This window comes from Ictidomys tridecemlineatus, chromosome 3 (genome assembly GCF_052094955.1).
Source record: "Ictidomys tridecemlineatus isolate mIctTri1 chromosome 3, mIctTri1.hap1, whole genome shotgun sequence".
Classification (NCBI taxonomy): Eukaryota; Metazoa; Chordata; class Mammalia; order Rodentia; family Sciuridae; genus Ictidomys; species Ictidomys tridecemlineatus.
In genome coordinates this window covers 3,729,848-3,751,518 of record NC_135479.1, presented here as the reverse complement: position 1 = coordinate 3,751,518, position 21,671 = coordinate 3,729,848, and the positions used below count along the sequence as shown (strand labels likewise).

The window sequence follows — 21,671 nt, the reverse complement described above, 5'->3', positions numbered from 1 at the left end:
GGTAGTGGCACCTCACTGCCCTGCTTCAGAGCCCTGAAACACCATTTGCCGCACTAGTCCACCCTAAATCCACCTGGAAATTAGAGTGGCCATTGTTGTGTTAGCTGGTTGCCTTTATCCAAAGGTGGGGGGAATTCCATATTTCAGGAGGAGGAGGGTTTGCAACTTAGAGCTGGGTGCCAGCAGAGGGTGGCCTCCTCCCGCCCTCCCCTGGAGTCTGAGGGATAGACTTTATCCTCCTTGATGATTACAGTCCCAAGAGATGGCTCCCAGGCCCTTGAGCTAATAAAACCAGCAAGACTCATTTAACTTTCAAAACTATTTGTATACGTTTCAAAGGGGTAAAGATTTACAATGGTAGGTTTCCTAAAATAAATGCTCCACGAAAAGAGAGGGTTAAACTTTTTCTTTTTTGTACCTGGGAGAATGAACCTTTCTCCTCTGTTTTTCGTTTATATCCACCCCCACTGCCTCAACCTAGACCTCGCAGTGGGGTGTGTTCTTTCGTAATTAGTTGGTTGCCTTCATCCCTCTCCAAGTCCTGGCCTTCCTGGGGCTGGGCACCTGGAGGACAGAGTCAGCTGCCCTGTGACCTGCTAAGACCCCTCAGGAGCAGGAGGCTGGCAGATGGGGCTTAAGAACTATTTCCTCACCCATGGTTTTTGAATTTGTTTTACCAGGACCTTCAGTAGAAACACGTTTTATGCTAAAGGAAACGCAGTATGTACATATTGTCCAGGTGCTAACGGATGCACCTCCTAAAGGCTCTAGGTTCAGAGGACACGAGGGTGGCTGCCAGGCACTGGGGCAGGAAGGAGTGCGGAGGTCAAGTTTAATGGGAGCATTGTCAATTTAAGGAGATGGAGAAGTTCCAGAGAGGGCTGCACGGTGTGGAGGAACTTAATGCCTCTGAGCTCTGCACTTAGAAACGAAGGGCTGGGCTGGGGCTCAGCGGCAGAGCTCACGTAGTGTGTGTGAGGCACTGGGTTCCATCCTTGGCACCACATAAAATTAAATAAATGAAAAATAAAGGTATTCTGTCCATCTACTAAGAATAAAAAATTGAAGTGGTAAAAATTATGTATATTTCACCACAATTTAAAAATATTTTACATCATTTTAATACATATGTATAAAAAATGTACACAAAATACTTTTTGTGTATGTGTGTGTGTGTGGTTCTAGAGATTGAACCCAGGGCTGTTGTACCTCTGAGCCACAACCCCAGCCCTTTTTATTTTTTGATACCAGGGACTGTACCCAGGGGCACTTAACCACTGAGCCACATCCCCAGCCCTTTTTATTTTTTATTTTGAGACAGGGTCTTGTTGAGTTGCCTAGGCAGGCCTTTAATTTACAATCCTGCCTCAGCCTCCCCAGTAGCTGAGGTTTCAGGTGTGAATCACCACACCTGGCATACAGCACTAATTGATGTAGGATATACTGTTCCAAAAATCTGAAATCCAAAATGCTCTAAAACCTGAAGCTTTTTGAGCACCAACATGATGCCACAAGGGGAAAATTCCACACCCAACCTCACGTGAGGTGTCGTAGTCAAAATGTAGTCACCCTAAAAATACTGTAAAAATTACCTTCAGACGACATGTGTAAAATGCATATGAAACATCAGAGAATTTCGTGTTTAGACCAGGGTCTCGTCACTAAGAAATCTCTTAATTTTGCATCTAGTCTTGTTTCTCTAGAGGCTTATTTTCCCAAAAGTTTGGGATAGTTTGCGCCTCTTATGGTGCATAGCAAAGCCCAGTGCCTGAGATCAGCATGCAGTACAGTAGAGGGAGAAAGGTGCCCGTCAGAGCCACAGGTCACGGCCAAGACTGGGGAGTCCTCTTTCACCGGGGGGACTCTCAGCTGATACTTGCTTGTCAACCCAGCCTGACATAGAAATTGCTGCTACCCACCCAGTGGCATACCCTTGTAACCCTAGTAACTTTGGAGGCTGAGGCAGGAGGATCACAAGTTCAAGGCCAGCCTGGGCAACTCAGCAAGATCTTGTCTCAAAATAAAGAAGGGGCTGGGATGTAGCTCCATGTAGGGCACAAATGAGATAGATAAGAAATTGCTGTGATCTGAGCTTTACTGGCAACTCGTCTATTTCCTGAGGCAGCCACTAGGAAAGCCCGTGACACTTGCAGGAGCCAGCTGCATGTTCCCTATGGAGATGGTGATGGGGAGAAAATGGACATCTACTTTCCTGACCAGGCATCTGTAGGTGAGCCAGGTGGGCTGGCGGTCCTAAGCAGGCAGCGGTGCCTGGCCCTACCCTGCACTCTTTTGTGTTACAGCCTTGCCTTTCTTCGTGTTTTTTCACGGAGGGTACTGGCAGAGTGGAAGGTGAGTCGGGGATTTGGACAGTGGAGCCAGGGGAGACTCGTCTCTCTGGGGTCCCAGGATTGCTGCAGCAAACTGCTTTCAGCTTGCAGCTTCCAGCAGTGGAAATGCATTCTTAGGCTGCTGGAGGTGGAAGTCGGCATTCAGGGTGCCCCTGGAGTTGGGCGCTCTCTGAGGTTCTAGGGAGGGGAGGAGGATCCTTCCTGGCCTCTTCCCAGTTCTGGTGGCTCCAGGTGTCCCTTGGCTTGTGGCTGTATACCCCAGCCTCTGCCTGCAGCTTCACTTCATTGTTGGTATCCTGTCTCAAATCTCCCTCTGCTTGTTTTTAGAAGGATAACAGTCATTGAATTTAAGGCCCTTCCAGTTCTGTTTGCAAAGATCCTATTTCCAAATAAGGTCATATCTGCAAGTTTTGGTACATGTCCTTTTAGGAAACACAATTCAACCCACTATGCCCAGTGAGAAAAGCATGTTTGGACAGCTGTCACATCAAGGGAAAATCCAGGGTGACTAACTGTCCCAATTGCTTAGGACAGAAAGATCTCCCAGGATCTGGAGCTTGAAGTGCTTGGAAAAAAAAAAAAAGAAAAAGAAAGAATGTCCCAGGCCAGCTGGGACAGTGGGTCACCATGAGCCTTAGCTCAAGGGTATTTGGAGCTTGGACCACACTGATGTTCCCTAGCGCCTTGTTACAGTTGTCTGCCAGAATCCACGCCGTTCACGCTGCCTACAGTTCTGACCTTCAGCTCTCAAAAGCAGCTTAGCTACGCGCAGTGGCATAGGCCTGTAATCCCAGCGGCTCTGGAGACTGAGGCAGAAGGATCTCAAGTTCAAGGCCAGCCTTGGCAATTTAGCCCAGCCTGTCTCAAGATAAAATATGAAAGGGCCGAGGGTGTGGCTCAGTGGTAGAGGTGCCATGAACTCAATCCTCAGCACCAAAAAAAAAAAAGAGAGAGAGAGAAAGAAAGAAAGGCAGCTGCGGCAGCCAAGAGGGAACATATTTGTCCCTATTTTAAAGGTGAGGGAACCAGGCTTAGAGGGTGAAGTCCCCAGTTGCACTCTTCCCTGTCACGCGATGCTCTGCTTGCATGGGACATCTGGCATGTGGTGTGTCTGGGACATAGGAGAAGCAGCATGGGGGATAAGTGGCCTCCAAGTGTCACTTTTTGTCTCTTTCTGCAGTAAAGACGAATCTGCCTTCATGGTCAACCCCCTGACAGCACAGGGAGTGGCTGTGGTGATAGTGGCATATGACATTGCCCCCAAAGGTAACAAGGGTGTCCCTGCAGGCTCCAAGGCCAGTGGGCTTTGTGGGAGGAGAGCCCCCGATGGATGCTGACCCAGCCTGTGCTCCTGTTCAGGCACCCTGGACCGGATGGTAGACCAGGTGGCCCGCAGCATTGCCTTTGTTGAGAAGCGGTATCCAAGCAATAAGTGGGTGTCGCTCTTCTTGTTGGATCACACTGGGTGGGAGGACAGTGGATCCAGGCCCACTGGGCACGGCCAGGCTGCCTGCCCCTTTGGCCTGTGGAGTGGAAGGCAAACTGGGATCCTGATGCTTTGAGGAAAGTGAATACAAACTCGGCTGTCTGGCACCCCAGGGGAATTTACCTGTGTGGACACTCTGCTGGGGCCCACCTGGCTGCCATGGTCCTCCTGACCAACTGGACCAAGCATGGAGTAACACCCAACCTTAGAGGTATCTGCAGGGACTGCAGCCCAACTGGGTAGCCTTCCCCTTCCCCACTGGTCCTGAGGGTTTGGGCCAGCTGCTCAGAATCCTAATGGCCAGGCATGGCTTGACTTGGAAGGCTCTGTTCCCCTGGAGCAGGGCGTTCTCAGCCTCCTGTCCACCCCGACCCTGGTCTTGCCCCACTGAATTCCTCCCTTGCAGGCTTCTTCCTGGTGAGTGGGGTCTATGACCTGCAGCCCCTCGTGTTCACCTCACAGAATGCTCCTCTCCTCATGACCCTGTGAGTTGCTTGCCCTCCTGCTGCCCTGCCAGCCTAGGGCCTGGCTGCCTGTCCTGACCCTGCCCCACCCTGCCCCAGGGAAGATGCTCAGAGGAACAGCCCTCAGCGGCACCTGGAGGTGGCCCGGGCACAGCCTGTGGATCCAGCCTGCCCTGTGCTGGTGGCTGTGGGTCAGCATGACTCCCCCGAATTCCACCGCCAGTCCAGGGAGTTTCAACAGGTACTCAGCACCCAGTCTGTCTGGAGGTCATGGGTCACATGGTTCACTCGTTCTGTCTCTCTCTTCATTTTGCCCAAATGGATCCCAAAACCATGTCAATTACCTGACAAGTGTTTACTGAGTACTGCCATGTGCCAGGCACTGTGTGTCCCCTCCCCTCCTGCAGCCTCACACCTACTCCTCCTCACTCCCCCGCCCAGGCACTGTGCCGTGGTGGCTGGAGAGCCTCCTTTGAAGAACTGCGTGATGTGGACCACTTTGAAATCATTGAGAACCTAACCCAGAAGGACTATGCACTCACCCAGGTGGGCCACAGCCCTTCCCACTGCCTGTACCCCCCTCACTGGGCTGTATGGGTACTGTTGAGGGAGTGGGAGGGGCTGCAGGCAGGAGCCACTTTGCCTGGGTCTCTAGCATCCAGAAGGCTAAGGCCTGGGCCCTGATGATGAGAATCATCTGTGGGTCACCTGCCTGTGAAACAGCCCCAGGGCATCTCCTGGGGATCCAGGGGAGCCCTAGCTACATGTGCTATGGTGAGGCTGCAGAGGGACAGGGAGGAGAAACACTGGCCTGTATGTAGGCAGGAAAGCAAAAGCCAATTCCATAAATATTTATTGCAACTTTAATATAGAGAATGTCACAATTAAAAATCAAAGGACAAACAGAAAAATATTTGTCACAAACATGGCAGTTATAGAGAGTTAACTCCCACCCCGGGAGGGCACTATATTAGTCCCACTTTTTTTTTTTTTTTAAGACTTCTGGTGCTGGGGATGGAGCCCAGGGCCTCTGGCATGCTAGTGCCGTACCACTGAGCTGCTCCCCCAGCCCACTAGCTGCAGACAGAACAAACACCCACACAACCTAAGAAAGACCACCTGTTTCTTTAATGGAATCCTACAGTAGCCACAACAGTCCTGAGGCTTTTGGGTCTTCTCTTCCTGCAACAGATCATTCTGAAAACCATCTTGCAGGAGTTCTGACCACATCTGGCCCCACCAGCAGAGAGCCCCTGGAGCCATGCTGTCTGCCTACTGTAGCCCCTCCCTCCTCACTGCTGATAACACTGGCAAAACCCTCCAAGTCCTCCAGCCACCCAGCCTGCATTAAGCCCCAGGGAAGTCCCCAGGTCAGTGCTGAGATACCCACAGCCACCTTGTGGCCAAGTCTGACCCCTTTACTTGCTGCAGGGTATGACAAAAATGACTTGCCTCTGGTTCACTGTTTTGTACAGCTTGTGACAGTTGTGAGTATCAAATTGGGATAACTGGGGCCAGGCGTGTGGCTTAGCTGTAGAGCACCTGCCTGGCATGGATGGGCAAGACCCTGGGTCCCACCCCCAGCACTTCACAAACAGAAACCAGAGTCACTAGGAAGGAACCCTCCCACACATGTGCCTCCAAGGCCACTGTGAGGAATCTCTCAAACTGCGTCCTGCACAGGACACCTGTGACATGTGCCCACCACTGAGCAACCTAGCTCCTACAACAAGCCCTGTGGCCTGGGTGCCTCTTTCAGAACAGTCTATGCAGACCCGTCCTTTCTTACTTTTAAATGCCCCCTCACCTGATTCATCTCCAAATCCCAAAAAGTGACCTGAAAAGTAGCCTCGACTGGAACCACTGGTGCCAAGACGGAGTGGATTCTCTCACCACTGCTTATTCACTGGACTTTGCTGCAGAATTAAGAAAATTCTTGGGGCTGGGGATATAGCTTGGTTGATAGAACGCTTGCCTCACATGCACAAGGTTCAATACCCAGCACCACACACAAAAGAAATTTCTAAAGCAAAAACATAACCTACAATGAAAACAGCTTTTGCTTAAAGATGACAATAAAATGTTACAATTTTAAAAAATGCCTCCCTTCAACCTCTTCAGATGCACCTAGGGTCTACCACAGCATGTGTCTGGGATTATAATCCCCGTCTGTTCCCAAATAAGCTCTGAAAAAATACTTTTCCTGGGCCTCATACCAGACCTGCAATCTCAGCGACTCCGGAGGCTGAGGTAGGATAACCAAAACTATGAGGCCAGCCTCAGCAATTTTGTGAGATCCAGTCTCAAAAACAAATTTTAAAAGGGTTGGGTGTAGCTCAGTGGTAAAGTACCCTGGGTTTAATTCAAACACCACCAGAAAAAAAAAAAAAAGGATGGTCTCTTGTCATTCATTTCAGACCCACAAACTGAGAATGGTTTTACATTTTTAGAAGACTGGAAAAGAAAAATAATGAATGTAATGCCATGAGATGTAAAAATCACATAAAGCTTAAATTCTAGCATCCATAAATACATTTGTGTTGGGACCCAGCCCTGCCCATTCACTTTCCCATTGTCTATGGCAGAGTAGGGTGGCTGTGACAAGGGGCCACCTGGCCCTCAAGTTTCTTCCTGACCCCAGAGAGTCTGCAGAGCCCTGGGTAACAGCTCCCCAAACTGCCTTCTGCTCAGTCTTCACTCTGCCCCCAGGGGCCTGTGCAAGGGGCTGGCTGGATCCCCAGCCACCGCTGCACCCTGCCCCACTCCTCTCCAAATATCTAGCAGTTCAAGAATGGCCATGTGATGATCTGCAGTTGTGTAGCACCGTGCCCAGCTAGTCTTCCAACTTTTCTTTAAAAAGTGAAATGAAATTGGTCATGGTAGTGCATGCCTATAATCCCAGTTTCGGGAGACTAAGGCAGGAGGATTGCAAGTTGAGAACTTAAAGCAACTTAGAGAGACAGTGTCTCAAAATAAAAGGTAGAAAAAGCTGGGGATGTAGCTGAGTGGTAGAACTCTCCTGGGTTTAATCTCCAGTATTTAAATAAAGTGATATCAAAATTGGCTGGGGTGTACCTCAGTGGTAGAGTATGTGCTTAGCATGTGCAAGGCCCTATGATCAACCCCAGCACCAAAATAATAAACTTTTTAAAAAATTCAAAAAAGTTATTACCTTCAAAGAAGAGAAGTCAGCAGCCCAGTGTGGGGCTGGAAGGCTGGAAGTAACAAGATGTGAGCGGTATCGTCCTTTGCCCTTACTGGAAAATAACTCCCAGACCCCCTGTTCCTAACAGATGAGACAGTGATTTCTCTTTACAGCGGGTTTTTTAAAAAGTATTTAGTTTTTAGCTATAGGTGGACACAATATATTTTATTTTTATGTGGTGCTGAGGATTGAACCCAGTGCCTCAACTCATGCGAGGCGAGTGCTGCACCTCTGAACCACAACCCCATACCCCTTTAGAGCACATTTTTTAAAATAATGGCAGGATTTACCACTGCTATGAGTAGGGAAGGGGAGCTGGCCCTGTGGATGGGCCCCCATTTTGCCCTGGTCTTTCCCTGACTCTCCACTTAGCTCTCCACTCCACAGAGCACTGGCCCAGCCCGCATCCCAGGGTCCCACAAGGTGGTCCTCCTGAAAATCCAGGCCTCAGCAGGCAGGGGTGTCTGCTGGGACTCAGGCCTCCACACATCTGGAGTTCTGTTGCAGAGTGGCCCTACAACTCTCCAAATCTGCTGCCAAGAGCTGGTCTGGAGTGACATCTGCACCCTTTCTGCTGCACCCTTCCAGTGCCACACTTCCCAGAGGAGTCAAGACTTAAACACAAAAATCCAAACCAGAAACCTCAGAGAGTATCTTATAAAATCATCTTGGAGTGGAGCCTTTCCAAGCATGACAATAACAACCAACAGCAAAACAAACTAGTTAGAGGTAGAAAACAAAGATCAGACTGAAAGTGATTAATAGGAATGCCAACATTTTACATTTTTGTGGGGAAAAACAAACATACTACCAAGTCAAAAGACAAACAACAAATGCAGGGATGGGGGTGGCCGTGACAGAACAAGTGAAGCCCAGTCCCTTACCACACAAGGAAACTACCAGGAATCTGGCAAAGGGCAGGCAGGACCTCAGAGTCCCAGAGAGGAAGTGGAGAAGAGGCCATCAGCCTCCCTCCCAGAGATACAAATCAAAAGAAGCACAAACTGTCTGTGCTCTCAGAGGGCAAAGATCAGGATGCTGGAGGCTAAGCTGAGCTGTCTCAGCACCTCCAAGTGACCTTGAGGACACCTGTAATCCCAGTGGCTGGGGAGGCTGATAGGAAGATGGCAAGTTCAAAGCCAGCCTTAGCAAAGCAACTCGGTGAGACCCTGTCTCTAAATAAAATACAAAATAGTGCTGGGGATGAGGCTCAGTGGGCAAGTACCCCTGAGTTCAATCCTCAGTAAAAGTGGTCTTGACCTTTTCACATTAACCAGGAGATCACTGACCTGTGAACCTAGCAACCAATAGAAACCCAACAGAAACAACACAGCCTCACCCTTTCCTCCCAGCCATCTGCATCTCTTCCAATTCAGTTTCACAAGATTGCTCACAATTTTCTTGTGAATTAAGCTGAGAGATAAATCCAACCTATCAGTTTCTTACCTAATTCGTGATTGTTACTGGTAGAAATGGAAAAAAAATTTTTTTTCTTTGCTAACAAACTGCACATGGTAAATATTTTTACCAAAACTGGTTTAAACCTCAAAAGACTTTTTAGCTGCTAAATTTTTATGTTAAAAAAGTTTTGAGGGCTGGGGATGTGGCTCAAGCGGTAGCGCGCTCGCCTGGCATGCGTGTGGCCTGGGTTCGATCCTCAGCACCACATACCAACAAAGATGTTGTGTCTGCCGAAAACTAAAAAATAAAATATTAAAAATTCTCTTTAAAAAAAAAAAAAGTTTTGAGAGGCTTAGGTTGTGGCTTAGTGGGAGAGTGTTTGCCTTGCACATTTGAGGCACTGGGTTCCATCCTTGGCACCACATAAAAATATGTAAACAAAACAAAGATATATAAAGAAATGAACATTGGGCTTTAAAAAAAAAAAAGTTTTGAGCTGGACACAATGGCTTACACCACATGGGTGTAATCCCAGCAGCTCCAGAAGCTGAGGCAGGAGGATCATTAGTTCAAAGCCAGCCTCAGCAACTCAGTGAGACCCTGTCTCTAATATTTTTAAAAAGGGGTGGGGATGTGGCTCGGTAGTTAAGTGCCCCTGGGTTCAATCCCAGTACCAGGAAAAAAAAAAATTCTTGAGCTAGGTAGAAATAATGTAGAAAGTTGGAAATAGCAGAAGATATTACTGGTAAAATTTGGTATAATCAAAACCTGGTGATTTAGATACTTGTTATAAAGTCTTAGGGAAAGTGGGGAGTTGTCTAATGGATAGTTTCAGTGGGAAGATTTAAAATATATACTTATTTTTTAGTTGTAGGTGGACACACATATCTTTATTTCATTGTTTTACACAGTGCTGAGGATCGAACCCAGTGCCTCATGCATGCTAGGCGAGCATTCTCCCACTGAGCCACAACCCCAGCCCCCCTTTTTAATTCTTTTTTTTTTTTTTTAATATTTTTTAGTTTTAGGTGGACACAATATTTTTATTTTTATGTGGTGTTGAGAATCGAACTCAGTGCCTCACGCATGCTAGGCTAGCGCGCTAACACTTGAGCCACATCCCCAGCCCCCCGTTTTTAATTCTTATTTTTTTTTAAAGAGAGAGCAAATTTTTTTTTAATATTTATTTTTCAGTTTTCGGTGTACACAACATCTTTTATTTTTTTTTTTATTTTTATTTTTTAGTTCTCGGCGGACACAACATCTTTGTTGGTATGTGGTGCTGAGGATCGAACCCGGGTCGCACGCATGCCAGGCGAGCGCGCTACCGCTTAAGCCACATCCCCAGCCCCAACATCTTTATTTTTATGTGGTGCTGAGGATCAACCAGAGCTCCGCACATGCCAGGCAAGCGCGTTACTGCTTGAGCCACATCCCCAGCCCCTTTAATTCTTATTTTGAGACAGGGTCTTGCTGAGTTGTCTCAGTCTCTGAGTGGCTGGGATTACAAATATCACCACCCCAGCAATAACAATACAGTATATTTGAAATCTTAGGGAAAGGATCTCAGCATCTTAAGTTTTCAATAAAATGAAAATTTACATTGAAAAAAGGTTGGAACTTGTTTATGCTAAATAGACAACGAATCACAAAAACACAATGGCCTGATGGAGAAGACACCAGAAGATAATGTTTCCTTCCTTTTTTTGATGGTACTGGGGATTAAGCACAGGGCTTTCTGCCTGCTAGGCAAGTGCTCTCCCACTGAGCAGCTCTTTTTTTTTCTCTGAGATGGAGTCATGCTGTTGCCCAGTGTTATAGTTTGCATCTGAAATGTCTTCCAAAGTCTCATGTGTTGCAATGCAGCAATGTCCAGAGGTCCAGCGTTTGTAGAACTGATTAGATCAAGAGACCTTTGATCTCACTAATGGGCTAAGCCACTGAGGCATCATAACTGAATGGACTGCAAGGTGATGGAAACTTGAGAGGTGGACCCTCACTGCAGAAAGGAGGTCCCCAGCCCAAGAAATAAGCATCCTTGCTCTGCCACACCCTTCCACCATGATGTTCTGCTCGGACACAGGCCCAGAAACAATGGAAGTGGCCGATAATGGACGAAACCATAAGCCAAAAAAAAAAAAAACCAAACTTTCCTTCATTGAGTTTTCCTCAAATATTCTGTCACAACAACAAAAAGCTGACGAACACACAGGCTGGCCTTGACCTCCTGGGCTCAAGTAAGCCTCCTCTCAGCCTCCCAAGCAGCTGGGACTATAGGTGCATGCCATCACAGCTGGCTGCTAGAGAATAGTTTTCAATGAATATCATCAATATTGGTGGAATTCAGATCCTTGGGGTATCCTAGGTAGGTTCTGTACCCACAGAGACAAAACCACAAATCAAACCATGTTCCCCCAATGATTGAGATGTTTGTGGTAGGGTAGGTTGGCTATGTACACATGTTCTCTGGGGGATCTCACTAGTAGGCACATATCCTACAGACAGAGCTTCACAGGAGCATGTGCCTGTTGGTTACTGTACAGTTCACAGTGGCAAAAAGAATTGAAGCTACCCAGTGGGAAAGTAGGAAAGATCAGGGTATACCATACAGAATACCATGTGGATACAACGGAAGTGTAAGGTCTCTGCGTGATATGCTGCCGGTTGAGAAGGAAGGGCATCAAACAGGGTGTGGGGATGGTCCCATTTGTCTGCTTTTTAAAAAGGGTTTATAGACACACATGCACCTGGAAGGGCATTTAAGAAATTGCTAAAAAGCTTCCCTCTGAAGAGTACAGCTAAGGGAAGACTTCACTGGACTTTTTTTTTTTTTTTTTTGCTTTTACAATGCGGATGTGTAAACTTTGTAATACAGGAGAAAAGTGTTCATAAAATGTTTGGATGACTATGATAAGTGAAGTGATGTCTAACACAACCACCTCAAGACTGGTTTGATCAGAACTTGAATTTGTTGTCAACTACTTGAAAACTCAGAGTTCACATGGACATGCAAATTTTTTCTTGAAAATCCATAGCCCACGTGGCTGGGACTGGGTGGTGTACCCTTCAGGAGGCAGGCACTCTGCGTTTGCCTCGACAAAACTCTCCACCTTTATAGTCCCACTCCTGTAGGTGTTTAAGATCCAGAAAAGGTTGAAGGGCCTGCAGAGCCAGGAAAAAGTGAGGGGCTTGAGCTTCTTTCAGACATGGTGTTGGGGAAGCAAGAAATGCAAGCACAAGTCATCACTTGTGTCACTGGCCAGAGGAATCTCAGGAAACTCAGTCAAGTTGTGCAAACCAAAATAAAAACTTGAGTTAGGCCTTCCAGGTCACGCAGTTTTTGCCTTATCATAGTGGATGGTAACAGCACTGCCTTATGCCCCTTAAAAAGCCCCCTGACCCAGTTGTTTGACCAGAGCCCTGCGCCTACCCACCGTCTATGAGACAGGCTTGCCCATATCCCAGCAGCAGGGGACTGATCTAGGAGAGTTGATCTAGGAGAGTCGTCGCCCAACACAAGAGCCAGTGCATTTGCTCATAAAGCCAACAGGGACATTTGCCCTGGGCCGTGACGCTGAATGCTCAGCGGGCTGCTTCCTGCAAGTGGCTGCTTTGGAGAAGTCACTGCAGACACAGAGGGTGGCCCGGTATGAACGGACCCCCGGCAAGGGGGGTGGGCTGGAAGGTGCAGCACCTGCTTCAGGCCAAGCCAGCAGCCACACCAGGGCGCTGTGGCCCTGCTCTGGGCCTGGCCTCGTGGGCCACGGGAGTGCCTGCGCCCCTGGACTTCTCTCTGAGCCACTGACTTCTGCGGTCCTGCCTCCGAGACGGCCCCGGTCTACCTCTGTCTCCACAGGGTCCTCCCCGACCGCAGCCGCCCGCCTGCATTTCAGGAAGGGCTCTGAAGGCAGCCTGCTCCCCACGTTTGGGAGGCACGTCAGGGTGCCGGGCCTCCGGGTGTGCGCCGCACGGCACCGGCGAGGACCTACGGCGAGCCGGCAGGGTGTCAAGGCTCACCCGGAGGCGCCGGTCACCACCTGCACCCGCAACCCGGCCTCCGCCCATCCTCAGCTCCAGCAAGGCCTCGGGCAGGGATCCTAGGCCGGGCGTTCCCGACATGCCCCGCGCCTCCCATTCCCACAAGGCCACGGGCGAGGATTCGGGGGCGGGGCGCTCCCGGCTTGCCCTGCGCCTCCCACTCCCACAAGGCCGCGGGCAAGGACTGGGGGCGGGGATTTCCCGGCATGCCCCGCGTAGCGCCGCTACCCGCGGGATTTGAATCGCGCAAGCAGGCGGCGCCGGCGCCATGGGGGCTCAGTTCTTGCCACCGACCTGGCAGCTCTATCTCAAGGACCACCGCGTCTCCACGTTCAAGAACTGGCCCTTCCTGGAGGGCTGCGCCTGCACCCCGGAGCGGGTAAGACCCCCGGCCTCCCGGCCGCCAGCCCGGCTCGCCCCGCCGCGTCCCTAGCCAGGCCTGTCTGTCCTGGGGCCCCGGAACGACCCCTCCCGGGGACTGTCGGCCCTACCCGAGCCTGGGTGCGACCTCGTATCCGCTCTCGAGCTGTCCCTGTTCTTGCAGATGGCCGAGGCCGGCTTCATCCATTGCCCCACTGACAACGAGCCCGACTTGGCCAAGTGTTTCTTCTGCTTCAAGGAGCTGGAAGGCTGGGAGCCAAGTGACAACCCCTTGTGAGTCCCTCCTGACGAGCCTCGATGTGGGGGGCGGGGTCTGAGATGCCCAGTTCCATCAGGACGCTTTGATTTGAATTGGGATCCTCCAAAACGGATTGAATAGAGCTGAGATTGTTAGTGCAGGAGCGATGGCCTTCCCAGCTTCATTTTGGCTTTAAACAGCTGTGTGAACGGTTTCGACTCTGTCTGCTGACACCTTGGTGATACGAACCCTAACCAAACTTGTTTGACCGAAACGTTCTTTAGGGTGGATGTTGAAGGAAATTGGTATAGGTTGCTTCATGCCTTCCAGGTTCAGCAGAACACAGGATTTGTTTCTGCCCTGAGTACTCCCAGGAATCTCCAAATGCTTTTATTACTTGGGATTTTTTTTAAAAAATAGCTTTATAATCCACATACCACAAAAGTCACCTTTTTAAAATTACACTTCAGTGTTTAGGAATTTGTTCTTCAAGACATTGTTATTTTTTTTTTAATATTTATTTTAGTTGTAAATGGACCTTTATTTATATGCGGTACTGAGACTTGAACCCAGGGCCTCACACATGCTAGGCAAGTGCTCTACCATTGAGCCACAATCCCAGCCCCAAGACACTTATTTTTAAAAAACTTGTGTAAATATATGTGCCATATTTTTCAGGATTGTTTGTTTGCCATGCTGGGCATCAAACCCCAGGCCTTGTGTATGATAGGCATAGACTCTACTGCTGAGCTCTGTCCCCAGCCCTGGGTAATGTCTTTCCATGTTCTTTTCTCACATCTTCTTGTCAGGATCGATTGTTTCCACAACCTGAATTTTCTTCCCCAGAGAATTACTTGAGTTGTTTCTCTTCTGGACAGAAGGGTGTTGCTGTTTTTTTCCTATTTCATTCTCTATTGTGTCCAAGCATTGAATGAAGTAGGCTAGTGGTGGTCACACTAGGGATCAGTGGGAAACATCAGCAGCATTATTCTTTTCTTTTCCTTTTTTTGGGGGGGGCAGCGGGGGTTTGCAGTGCTGTGGATTGAGCCCAGAATCTTGGCCATGCAAGCAAAACACTCTACAAATGAGCCACACACCCCCACACCAACCCAAAATAACTAACTGTAGTGCCCCATCCCTGAAAAAGCATTATTCTTTTTTGGGGGGGGCACCAGGGATTGAACCTGGGCACTTAATCACTAAGCCACATCCCCAGCCCTATTTTGTATTTTATTTAGAGACAGGATCTCACTGAGTTGCTTAGTGCCTTACCTTTGCTGAGGCTGACTTTGAACTTGTGATCCTCCTGCCTTAGCAGGGATTAGAGGCGTGCATCACTGTGCCTGACCCAGAATAGCATTATTCTTGAGAGGGGATTTCTAAGTGTTGTGATATTTTCACATTATGGTTACTGTTGACTGTCCTTTTGGAATCTGTGTGGCTGTGTTCACCTAATCCTAAGCTGGCTACAGTGATTTCCACTTTCCAGGGATATTCCCATTGCAGAGAATGAAAGTGTGAGTAGAGGAGTCCCCCTGGGAAGTTTGGCTAATGCAACCCCTATCCTGAACTGGTGGACTGTGTAAACATTTCTGTGAAATGAATTTACTTCCAGAAGTACCTTGAGAATTTCAGAGGGTTTTGACATATAATTCCTATGGACAGAAACTATACAACACTTTTCCTACTAATTGTAAAGAATTCCAGATAAAATCCTCTAGCCACAAGGATGTGGGGCAGACCTCCACAGAGAGAGAAAAGGCAGTAAGCGAGCTGTGTGGTATGTGCCTGGGATGGCACTGGGCCCATCAGCTTTGGGCCCAACCCTTTGCTCTTGAAGCAGAGCAGGGCACATCCTAAGAGATGGCCGGTGGTGATGGGAAATGCTGTTGGTCACGAGACATTGTTATTTGGTTGACATGCTTGTGTATTGACTTTTCTAGAGAGGAACATAAAAAGCATTCGTCTGGGTGTGCGTTCCTTTCTGTCAAGAAGAAGGTTGAAGAATTAACCCTTGGTGAATTTTTGAAACTGGACAAAGAGCGAGCCAAGAACAAAATTGTATGTATTGTTGGGAAAAGAACTAAGAGCAAACCCTGTTCAGCATTTGTAGGATTAAAGCAACCAGGTCCTCAGGAGCGTTAGAGGGACCCTCTTCCTCTGGAGGCTGTCCTGGAGTGTGGATCTGGGGTTGTACTGTAGAAAATGTATTTTCCTTGTGTGCTCCTGAGTGGGTTAAGATTGCCTTTCTGGGGCTGGGGATGTGGCTCAAGCGTAGCGCGCTCGCCTGGTATGCATGCGGCCCGGGTTCGATCCTCAGCACCACATACCAACAAAGATGTTGTGTGGGCTGAGGATGTGGCTCAAGTGGTAGAGCGTTCGCCTGGCATGCGTGCGGCCCGGGTTCGATCCTCAGTACCACATACAAAGAAAGATGTGTGTCCACCGAAAACTGAAAAATAAATATTAAAAAAAAAAATCTCTCTCTCTCTCTCTCTCTCTCTTTAAAAAAAAATATTTAAAAAAAGATGTTGTGTCCGCCAAGAACTGAAAAATAAATATTAAAAAAAAAATTCTCTTTAAAAAAAAAAAAAACATTGACTGTGGCATTACAGTCAATTATTTAAAAAAAAAAAAAAAAAAAAGACTGCCTTCCTCCCTGATAACAGCCGCTGTGGGTAGTCCTTCATGTGGCTGTGTGCCCATGTGGTGGCAGGGGTATAGACAGGTTTCTGGGACTCATGGTGAATGTACAGGAGGAGGTGACAGTTCAGCTAGATGGAGAGGATTTCTACAGCTGAGCTTTGCCACTTAGGCACACACACAGGGACATCTTGAGTTCACAAAGAGGTGGCTTCTAGCAGCCCAAGGTGTGGAGAATTTGATTTGCCAGAAACCAGGATTCCTAGTTAAATCTAAATTTCAGATAAATAAGGAATAATTTTTGAGTATAAGAATATCCTACATTTGGGTCAGCATTTACTAAAAATTATTATCTGAAGTTCAAATCTAACCAGGCAGCCTGTTTTTTTATATGCTGAATTTGGCAGTCCTATAGAGAATAAGTTTGGAGGGAGATTTACTATCCTTGCAGCAAAGTGCTGTCTGTGGTCTGGGAGTGTCTCTGCTGTGTCTACTGCCCAAAGACTTTGAATTTCAGCCAGTCCTGTTCCCATACCCTGCTGCAGGACCGAGATGAGGCCCCTTCATCTGGGTTTTGTGAGTGTGTGTATGTGGTGTGGGGGATGAATCCAAAGCTGTGCACGGGCAGAGAGCAGGATGAAATGATTCCTTCCCATGTAATAGCTTTGACATGCTGAGGGCGGCAGCAGTTCTGACCTCAGGAAGAGGGAGGAAACCAGTGGTTGGCAAAACACTGATGCACTAGGCCTGGAGAACTGCAGGCTGGGTTGGAGGTGGGCTTAAGAGGCGCTTCTGGTCAGGGGCCAGCTTCCTTTCTGCAAAGTGACCATAGGTAGTAAGTGCCATCCTTCATGGCCACACATACATATTGTGACTCATATTGTTTTTGTTTTTTCCCCAACCATTTAAAAATGTAAAAATAATTCTTAGCTCACGATGGGCTGACTGGACAGGCCTGCAGTCCTTGCTGTGCTGACCACTGTGGGTTCAAGACCAGCTTGTATTTAGGGACAGTTGGGGAGGACAAGGGGGCTCAGCTTGTCATAAGAATAAAATTATCTATCAATCTATTCATACTTTCCCTTGTTGGTTTATAAAACAAAAATATAATAGGAATTTTTTTGTGTAAGCCAAGTGGCACACAACTATATTGCTGTGAGGTTCTGGAACTGTGCTGTCTGGTACTGTACCCTCTAGCCACCTGTGGCTGTTAGACTTAGATTTAAAGTACAGTTCCTCAGTTGCACTCACCATTTGGGGCTCAGGAGAGTGGGGGTGTGACTCAGTGGCAGAACCTGTGTTTGGCAAGAGCGAGACCCTGGGTTCAGTCCCCATCACCACACACACAAAAAAATATGGTGGAGGACTTGGCCGATACATGTGCCCAGTGGACAATGTGGGTAATAGAACCGTTTTTTTCACTGCAGAAAGTTCTATTGGATAGGGCTACTGTAGAGTGTCAGTTATGAGGTTTTTGCAAATAATTTATAGTTAATCCAAAGCCTGCTGTGCCTGCACGCTCCTGTGTGAAGGGAAGGGGCTGAGTAGGAGCTGCAGTGCAGGGGATGGGCGTGATCAGTGCAGATCACCAGGCATCCCCCCTTTGGGTCCTGTCACTTGTGGAGGTACAGTGGCGTAGAAGGGAGGTTGGGAGTATGGTCCTAAACTGCTTATAGCTCATCACATGACTACAGTTCATAACTGAAGACAGCAGTGTTTTATCAGGCATCCTTTAAAAAAAAAAAAGATAGGAACTGGGGGTGCAGCTGAGCCATAGAGCACTTGCCTAGTGTGTGCACAGTCTTGGATTCATCCCCAGCACCACACACACACACACACACACAAAAAAAAAAAAACATAATGGTGTGTGGCAAGAGTGAGACCCTGGGTTCAGTCCCCATCACCACACACACAAAAAAAGATGATGGATGGGTGAGGGGCTGGGGCTGTAGCTCAGTGGTAGAGCTCTTGCCTTGCACGTGTGAGGTACTGGGTTTGATCTTCAGCATCACAAAAATGAAGATGTTGTACCAATTACAACTAAAAAAAAAAATAAAAAATAAATTTAAAAAAAAATGGAGATAGGAGAAGATGCTGGGAATTTCTGAGGTCCCAGATTCAGGGTGAGGTTGCTGTTCTGGGCTTCCCAGGGTGTCAGCAGGTGCCCTGGAGGCAGAAAGCCAAGCCTACCCTGCCTGGAATGTTCAGCAGATAATCTGTCCTGGGGGATAAATTTGAATGTGAACGTGTAGAGCAACCCCGACATGAAGGTAGACAGACTCTTCCTTCTTTGCAAGACCTTGAGCTTGTAAAAACCTGGGCTGAGGAAAGTGTTTTGTTTTCCTTCGGTATTGGGGATTGAACTCGGGCATTTGACCACTGAGCCATATTCCTAGCCCAATTTTGTATTTTATTTAGAGACAGGGTCTCACTGAGTTGCTTAGCACCTCACTTTCACTGAGGCTGGCTTTGAACTCGCAATCCTCCTGTCTCTGCCTCTCAAGCCACTAGGATTGCAGGCGTGGCCACGGCACCTAGCAAGGATAAAGTGAAGCACTAAAAGAAGGGGAACAGAGTTCTAGCCCTGAGAAGTATTGTTTTCCAGTAGTCAATTTCTCGTTTTTCTTCACTCCTCCCTTTATTTTAAAAAAAGGTATAAAATAAGGCTGGGGTTGTGGCTCAGTGGTGGAATGCTCACCTAGCATGCATGAGGCACTGGGTTCAATCCTCAACACCACATAAATGTATAATAAAGATATTGGTCCACCTAAAACTAAAAAATAAATATTAAAAAAAAAAGAAAGGTATAAAGAGGGTATGGAGGTGGATGTCTGAAATCCCAGCCACTTGAGAGGATGACAACTTGACAAGACCCTGTCTCAAAATTTTAAAAACTATTTAAAAGGGCTGGAGACATAGCTCAGTGGTAGGGCACTTGCTTAGCATGCGGGAGGCCCTGGGTTCCATCCCCAGCTCTGCAAAGAGGAAAAAAAAGCATAAACATAAAATGCGGATAATGACCTCCCCGTGGTGGCGGTTAAGTTACAGCTGTACAGAAGGGCTTGATTATTTTTAGGATTGGTTGGGGGGCAGCAAATAAACCATGTTTTTAAGGCCATGGTCACATTTGCATATCAGTAAAGGTGAGGCTCTTGGGGCTGTGGAGCTGTCCATTATAAGGTGGACAGGCCATTGTGTGTTTGATGCTTTTGTTTTTCTTGTCAGTGTATTTATTTTTGTGTTTATCGTGGTTTGAACTCAGGGGCTTGTGTGTGCTGGGCAAGTACTACACCACTAATCTGCATTCCCAGCTCTTTTTTTTTTTAAGGGGTACATGAGAAGAGGGGAATCTTTTATTTATTTATTTTTTGAATATATATATATTTTTAGTTGGACATAATGCCTCTATTTATTTATTTTTATGTGGTGTTGAGGATCGAACCCCAGGGCCTCGCGTGTGCTAGGCAAGGGCTCCAGTGCTGAGCCACAACCCCAGCCCCCACCCCAGCTCTTTCAATCTGGTTTTGTTTTACTTTATTTATTTATTTATTTATAATACTGGGAATTAAATAAGGGAGCATTCTACCTTTGAGCTGTATTCCCAGCCCTTTTAAATTTTTGTTTGTTTACATTTTGGTACTGAGCATTGAACCCAAGAGCACTTTTTTTTACTGAGCTACATCCCTGGCCCTTTTTGGATTCCGAGGTGTGTAGGCCCTTGCTAAGTTACCCAGGTTGGCCTCCAGCTTGCTATCTCCAGCCGTGGCCGCACGAGCAGCTGGGATTATAAGTGTGTATCACTGAGCCTAGCGCAAAATTTTTAAGTAATTTTTCTTTTAATTAATAATTTTATACTGAGAAGGACTTATACATGAGACAAAGTTTAATATACATTAAAAAGTACATATTAAAAAGTTACTTTGGGACTGGGTGATAGAGCACTGGCTTAGCACGTGCAAGGCCCTGATTTCCATCCCCAGCACTGGAGAAAAAAGTCAACCTAAAGTTAACTCTAAAAAAAGTTGACCTTTAGTCACTTTTCTTATTCAAAAACAAGTTTAAGCCAATAAAGATCTTTTGGTTTTGATATAGCAGAGAAATTAAGGAGAACACAAAACAGGCGAGGGGAAGGGGTCCCCAAACCTGGTACTGTGGTTGCCCTTCGCCCCTTCAGAGACAGCAGTGTTGGCAGAATAGGAGGTCTGAAGCCAGGTTTGAGGAGGGACTGCCGGTGAAAGGCCTTCCTTCTGGGGGTGAACTGGTGTTGACAGGGTCTGTTGTGGGAGCGGGCCAGGAGGCTCTGGACTCTGCCTGAGGCGTTGAGAAGCTGAGTGGAGGCCGGGCCTGGGGCTCAGAGGCAGAGCGCTTGCCTAGCGTGCATGGGGCACTGAGTTCGATTCTCAGCCCTGCATATAGATAAATACATAAAAATAGAGAAGCTGGAGGATGGTGTCTGGGCTCTGCCCAGGCTGGCCGGGTGGCCTCCACCTGCTTCCTTTCACAACAGATGTGATGGTCCCTGCTGCACTGGAGGACGGGAGGTATAAGCGACAAAGCAGTTCAGTGGCAAGCAGGTGGAAGGGTGCCTTGGTTCTTGCTGTTATAGACCCCATAGGAAGTGGCCTGAATCAGAGTCGGAGTTGAATCTGGATGCTGGTCCCCATGTGGTCTCCCCTGGGTGTCTCCCGGAGCAGGAGCCCAGTGCTGGTGGTGCTCGGTCAGAGTTCCCTTTCTGACCTTATCCACGGGTTGATTGAGAAGTGTTAGGTTCCTATGAATGTGTCATTTCTCGCTTGCTCCCTTTTGTTTTTTTGTGATCCTGGGGCTAAACCCAGGAACTTGCAGGAAGAAAGCAAGTGCTCTACTGCTGAGCCCCAGCCCCCACTTGAGTGTATCTATTCTTTATTTCTAGGCAAAGGAAACCAACAGCAAGCAGAAAGAATTTGAAGAAACTGCCAGGAAAGTCCGGCAAGCTATGGAGCAGCTGGCTGCCTTAGAGTGAACCTTGCTGTGGTCACCTGGTCCCAGGGTAACACGTCTTTCCCCAGGCCTGGTCCCCCCGTGTTACTGCCTTTCTGTGGAACTCCTAGAAGTACCTTAGGAAAGGAGAATGCCAAAATTTTGAAATTGGACGTTTGGACTGAGTTTTGTTTCTCCTGAAGTGGCATCAGCGCCTCTCTGCCTGTGACAGCAGCTGTGCCTCTCCCTCGTAGGTGGCTCTTGCTCTGTTGAGCCCTGGCTTGGAGGCGAGAGCCGGGAGGAAGAGGGCAGTATCCCTGTGACTAGACCGATGGGCAGCGGAGGAGGGCACATGCCTGCACAGGAGTTGCTGATCTTGGTGTTCCCAATAACCTGTGAGCCGCTGGCTGCCCGTAACTCACCTGTCTTTCTGATGTGACTCCTCCTACAGGGTGATGGAATAAATTAATTTTTAAAGATGATTTAAAAACTTCTCTCAAGGAAA

The 21,671-nt window shown here is 47.9% G+C and overlaps 3 protein-coding genes across 7 annotated transcripts in view; 2 read left to right on the top strand and 1 right to left on the bottom strand.

Annotated features, from left to right (window-relative positions):
• Positions 1–6,400, top strand: part of Afmid (arylformamidase) — a 10,628-nt gene extending 4,228 nt beyond the window's left edge. For 3 of the 5 annotated variants that reach the window (XM_005332616.5, XM_021731259.3, XM_078041568.1), the window contains 9 exons: positions 2,126–2,230; positions 2,304–2,352; positions 3,532–3,617; positions 3,711–3,783; positions 3,951–4,048; positions 4,244–4,322; positions 4,401–4,542; positions 4,743–4,847; positions 5,493–6,400. In XM_005332616.5, coding sequence (XP_005332673.2) covers positions 2,126–2,230; positions 2,304–2,352; positions 3,532–3,617; positions 3,711–3,783; positions 3,951–4,048; positions 4,244–4,322; positions 4,401–4,542; positions 4,743–4,847; positions 5,493–5,525 — 770 coding nt within the window. In that variant the 3' untranslated portion in view covers positions 5,526–6,400. Of the gene's footprint in view, positions 1–2,121; positions 2,231–2,303; positions 2,353–3,531; positions 3,618–3,710; positions 3,784–3,950; positions 4,049–4,243; positions 4,323–4,400; positions 4,543–4,742; positions 4,848–5,492 lie in introns of all 5 variants that reach the window. The other 2 variants (XM_078041570.1, XM_078041569.1) reach the window with 2 other exon arrangements.
• The window catches only part of Tk1 (thymidine kinase 1), a 27,774-nt gene extending 14,226 nt beyond the window's left edge, over positions 1–13,548 (bottom strand). Inside the window, exon 1 of the mRNA XM_040268392.2 lies at positions 13,437–13,548. The gene's annotated coding sequence lies outside the window, so the exon portion shown is untranslated. The remainder of the gene's footprint in view (positions 1–13,436) is intronic.
• On the top strand, positions 12,590–21,671 carry Birc5 (baculoviral IAP repeat containing 5). The gene is made up of 4 exons (XM_005332618.5): positions 12,590–13,324; positions 13,490–13,599; positions 15,508–15,625; positions 21,120–21,671. The coding sequence occupies exons 1-4, from the start codon at positions 13,214–13,216 to the stop codon at positions 21,207–21,209; spliced, it is 429 nt and encodes a 142-aa protein (XP_005332675.1). The 5' UTR covers positions 12,590–13,213; the 3' UTR covers positions 21,210–21,671.

Excerpts from the sequence above, each read along its gene's own strand:
- Birc5 (XM_005332618.5), top strand. The coding sequence starts at position 13,214 with ATGGGGGCTCAGTTCTTGCCACCGACCTGGCAGCTCTATCTCAAGGAC. Across the intron at positions 13,325-13,489 it reads GCGCCTGCACCCCGGAGCGG|ATGGCCGAGGCCGGCTTCAT; the intron begins GTAAGACCCCCG and ends CTGTTCTTGCAG. Across the intron at positions 15,626-21,119 it reads AGCGAGCCAAGAACAAAATT|GCAAAGGAAACCAACAGCAA; the intron begins GTATGTATTGTT and ends CTTTATTTCTAG.